The sequence below is a fragment of the Chaetura pelagica genome, unplaced genomic scaffold (genome assembly GCF_000747805.2).
Source record: "Chaetura pelagica isolate M959 unplaced genomic scaffold, ChaPel_1.0 scaffold436, whole genome shotgun sequence".
Classification (NCBI taxonomy): domain Eukaryota; kingdom Metazoa; phylum Chordata; class Aves; order Apodiformes; family Apodidae; genus Chaetura; species Chaetura pelagica.
This window is the reverse complement of record NW_009953651.1, coordinates 3,250,994-3,255,203: the sequence shown is the minus strand read 5'-3', so window position 1 is coordinate 3,255,203 and position 4,210 is coordinate 3,250,994. Positions and strand designations below refer to the sequence as shown.

At 63.6% G+C, this 4,210-nt stretch overlaps 3 protein-coding genes across 3 annotated transcripts in view; 1 reads left to right on the top strand and 2 right to left on the bottom strand.

The window, feature by feature from the left end:
- The window catches only part of HOGA1 (4-hydroxy-2-oxoglutarate aldolase 1), a 4,334-nt gene extending 3,412 nt beyond the window's left edge, over positions 1-922 (top strand). Inside the window, exon 7 of the mRNA XM_010000145.1 lies at positions 914-922. Coding sequence (XP_009998447.1) covers positions 914-922 — 9 coding nt within the window. The remainder of the gene's footprint in view (positions 1-913) is intronic.
- A 14-nt stretch (positions 923-936) lies between these two features.
- LOC104390856 (MORN repeat-containing protein 4) lies at positions 937-1,720 on the bottom strand. The gene is made up of 4 exons (XM_010000062.1): positions 1,654-1,720; positions 1,410-1,524; positions 1,217-1,326; positions 937-1,085 (listed from the first exon to the last, which is right to left on the bottom strand). The coding sequence occupies exons 1-4, from the start codon at positions 1,718-1,720 to the stop codon at positions 937-939; spliced, it is 441 nt and encodes a 146-aa protein (XP_009998364.1).
- A 659-nt stretch (positions 1,721-2,379) lies between these two features.
- Positions 2,380-3,163, bottom strand: MORN4 (MORN repeat containing 4). The gene is made up of 4 exons (XM_010000061.1): positions 3,097-3,163; positions 2,853-2,967; positions 2,660-2,769; positions 2,380-2,528 (listed from the first exon to the last, which is right to left on the bottom strand). The coding sequence occupies exons 1-4, from the start codon at positions 3,161-3,163 to the stop codon at positions 2,380-2,382; spliced, it is 441 nt and encodes a 146-aa protein (XP_009998363.1).
- Positions 3,164-4,210: the final 1,047 nt, after the last annotated feature.

The following is a 4,210-nucleotide window of genomic DNA, read 5'->3' as shown; positions in this document are numbered from 1 at the left end:
GAGGTGAAGGATGCATGCGGGGGGGGAGAGGGAGAGCTGTGTCCCCTGCCCCTCCACCATGCCCTTCCCTGCCCCGCCCTGCCCAGGCCACCTGCTCCAGCCCCCGACACCCCTCCAGACCTGGCATCCCGTGTAGCCCTGCTTGTGCCCCTCATCCCAGGCTATGGCTGACTCTGCTCCCTGCTCACCATCGCTCCTGCCCTCCCACAGGGTGCAGCAGACATGGACCAGGCTGGGTGTCCCCTGGCCCCCCCTGATGGAGATACTGCTGCAGGTGTCCCCAAGGGAATGGGTGGGCTGGATTGGCACAGGGATGAGGGGGACACAGCTGGCTCCAAAAGCAGGTTGGGCACTTCAGGGGCACCATGTCACGCTGCACAGGGCATGCAGGGGGGATGGCCAGTCACCCAGAGCTGAGGGCACAGGCCACAGCACCCTGGGGTGCCCACCCTGCCTCGAGACCAGGGCAGCAAAACAGGCCAAAAGCTACCCCTCTGCAGGCACATGGTCCAGCCAGCAGCCCACAGCCAAGGCACCAGGGCAGTGGGGTTGGGGCCCAGCCCCAGCCCCTATACACCTGCTCCATCCTTCACAGCAGGCTGGCAGCCCTGGTGGTCTGCAGCCTTCCTGAGGGGCAGAGGGGCTGGGCCCTGGCTGCTCAGGGAGGTGTCAGGGCTGCAGCCAGAGAGAGAAGGCACCATGGCTACCATACCCCAGGGCACTTGGGTAGAGAGCAGGAGGCCTGTCCCCCTCGCTGGCAGGGGTCCAGAAAGGGGGCTTAGTGAGGACCCCCAGTCCCACCAAGGCTGAGCAGCTGCCAAGTGGAGGGCAGGGGATCCACCCAGCAGTGCTTCATCCCTGTTCCAGGGACTGCAGGGCCAGCCAGTGCTGAGTGTGGGGGTCCTCACTGCAGTGGAAGTGAGGCGAGGGGCACCATCACGCTGACAGGTTGTGGGCAGACTTGGAGGCACCCTGGGCCCTCTGGATGATGGCCGGGCACTTCTCCCGCCGCAGCAGCTTGTTGTTCTCGAAGAAGCCCTCGTTGCGGGGCACCCCGTGGGAGCCATCAGGGAAGGTCAAGAGACCTGGGGAGGGAAGGGCTGGAAGTGAGGGGAGCAGCAGGAGCAGCACAGCTGGAGAGACAGAGTAGGACAAGCCAGCCAGGGCCACGCCAGACTGGGGCTTTGGCTGTCACACTGTGCTGCTGGGCACTCACCAAAGCCATACACACGCCCGCCTTTGAATTCACCCTCAAAGGTCATGTTGTCACAGCGGGTGAACACGCCAACACCATTGAACTTGCCCTGCACAAACTCCCCCTCGTACCTGTGTGGGGAGAGGTCCTGAGGCAGCAGCTCCCCACAGCAAGGGGGATGCCCGGGGGGTATACATGGGGCTGCCATGCTCACCTGGAGCCATCTGAGAAGGTGAGCACACCGCAACCATGGAAGAGCCCATTCTCAAAGTGCCCCACATAAGTGGTGCCATCAGCAAACGTCAGCTGCCCAATGCCATGCCTGCGACCTACTCAAGGACAGAAACAGGTAGTGCTGGATGAAGGGAGGCAGGACCTGCCCCAGGTAGGTGCTGGGCAGATGCAGGGTCTGCCCAACCCCAGAGCAGGCAGCAGCATCCCCTCCCGCCCCATCTCACCTTCCTTCCACTCGCCGCGGTACTCCTCGCCGTTGGAGTAGGTGAAGGAGCCTTTGGTGAGGGTCATGACGACAGATTCCAGCAGTGCAGGGCAAAAGCTGATAGGGAGAGGCGCAGAAGGTGGCTGCTGGGTGTGGGAATACAGACCAGCTCACCCAGAGCCCCCACAGCCCCTCGGCTCAGGCAGAGATCTGCACCTGCCCTGGGGACGGCTCTGCTGGGGCACGCCACAGATGAGGAGGTGACCCCAGGAGCTGGGCCACCCTGCCCTGCCTCTGAAACCCCAGCCGCCAGGTTCGGGTTGCTGCATACCCAGCTGCAGGGCTCGGGACGATGTGAGCCCGTGGGGGTCAGAGCCCCGTGAAACGTGAGCAAGCAGCAGCAGAAGAGGAGCGTGGCAGGAGTTGGCTGGATCCTGAGGCCTGCACCATAGCAGGCTCAGGGCGGCTCGGGTAGGGGCCAGGCCTGCAGCCAGAGAGAGAAGGCACCATGGCTACCATACCCCAGGGCACTTGGGTAGAGAGCAGGAGGCCTGTCCCCCTCGCTGGCAGGGGTCCAGAAAGGGGGCTTAGTGAGGACCCCCAGTCCCACCAAGGCTGAGCAGCTGCCAAGTGGAGGGCAGGGGATCCACCCAGCAGTGCTTCATCCCTGTTCCAGGGACTGCAGGGCCAGCCAGTGCTGAGTGTGGGGGTCCTCACTGCAGTGGAAGTGAGGCGAGGGGCACCATCACGCTGACAGGTTGTGGGCAGACTTGGAGGCACCCTGGGCCCTCTGGATGATGGCCGGGCACTTCTCCCGCCGCAGCAGCTTGTTGTTCTCGAAGAAGCCCTCGTTGCGGGGCACCCCGTGGGAGCCATCAGGGAAGGTCAAGAGACCTGGGGAGGGAAGGGCTGGAAGTGAGGGGAGCAGCAGGAGCAGCACAGCTGGAGAGACAGAGTAGGACAAGCCAGCCAGGGCCACGCCAGACTGGGGCTTTGGCTGTCACACTGTGCTGCTGGGCACTCACCAAAGCCATACACACGCCCGCCTTTGAATTCACCCTCAAAGGTCATGTTGTCACAGCGGGTGAACACGCCAACACCATTGAACTTGCCCTGCACAAACTCCCCCTCGTACCTGTGTGGGGAGAGGTCCTGAGGCAGCAGCTCCCCACAGCAAGGGGGATGCCCGGGGGGTATACATGGGGCTGCCATGCTCACCTGGAGCCATCTGAGAAGGTGAGCACACCGCAACCATGGAAGAGCCCATTCTCAAAGTGCCCCACATAAGTGGTGCCATCAGCAAACGTCAGCTGCCCAATGCCATGCCTGCGACCTACTCAAGGACAGAAACAGGTAGTGCTGGGTGGAGGGAGGCAGGACCTGCCCCAGGTAGGTGCTGGGCAGATGCAGGGTCTGCCCAACCCCAGAGTAGGCAGCAGCATCCCCTCCCACCCCATCTCACCTTCCTTCCACTCGCCGCGGTACTCCTCGCCGTTGGAGTAGGTGAAGGAGCCTTTGGTGAGGGTCATGACGACAGATTCCAGCAGTGCAGGGCAAAACCCAGAGCAGGCAGCAGCATCCCCTCCCACCCCATCTCACCTTCCTTCCACTCGCCGCGGTACTCCTCGCCGTTGGAGTAGGTGAAGGAGCCTTTGGTGAGGGTCATGACGACAGATTCCAGCAGTGCAGGGCAAAAGCTGGCAGGGAGAGGCGCAGAAGGTGGCTGCTGGGTGTGGGAATACAGACCAGCTCACCCAGAGCCCCCACAGCCCCTCGGCTCAGGCAGAGATCTGCACCTGCCCTGGGGACGGCTCTGCTGGGGCACGCCACAGATGAGGAGGTGACCCCAGGAGCTGGGCCACCCTGCCCTGCCTCTGAAACCCCAGCCGCCAGGTTCGGGTTGCTGCATACCCAGCTGCAGGGCTCGGGACGATGTGAGCCCGTGGGGGTCAGAGCCCCGTGAAACGTGAGCAAGCAGCAGCAGAAGAGGAGCGTGGCAGGAGTTGGCTGGATCCTGAGGCCTGCACCATAGCAGGCTCAGGCTGGGGAAGGCCCTGAAGGAAACAGGCTCAGTGCTGGCTCTTCAGAGGAGGGAGCAAAGTGGCTGTGGGGTTCCCAGTTCGGTGTGGAGGCTGGGTAGACCTGGCTCACCCCCTGGGGATGGAGTGGTTGCTTCCCCTAAGAGGGACAGTAGAGAGGGGACCCTCGGGCTCCAGGGCCTTGGCTACTGAGGGTTTGCAAACCTGCCTGATCACAGCAAGCAGCCCCCCGGCACGCCCCCAGAGCCACTGCCGTGCCACACAGCCCTCCCCAGCACCAGGGGAAGGCACCAGCATGGAGACAGCCCTGCAGGTGGGCTGGGTGCTGCCTCTCCAGTGGCTCCCCCAGGGGCTCAGGCAATGCCTATGATGAGAAGGGACTGCCCTCCCCGTTTCCCAAGAGGGATGCCTGCTTGCACCAGGCTTCGCATCCTTGGAGAGACAGGTGCTGGCACAGCTAACTGGGCAGATGCGCACCCGGGAGTACAGCAGGGAACTTGCAAGGGCTTTGTCTCCAGAGGAGAAATGGCCCCGCGC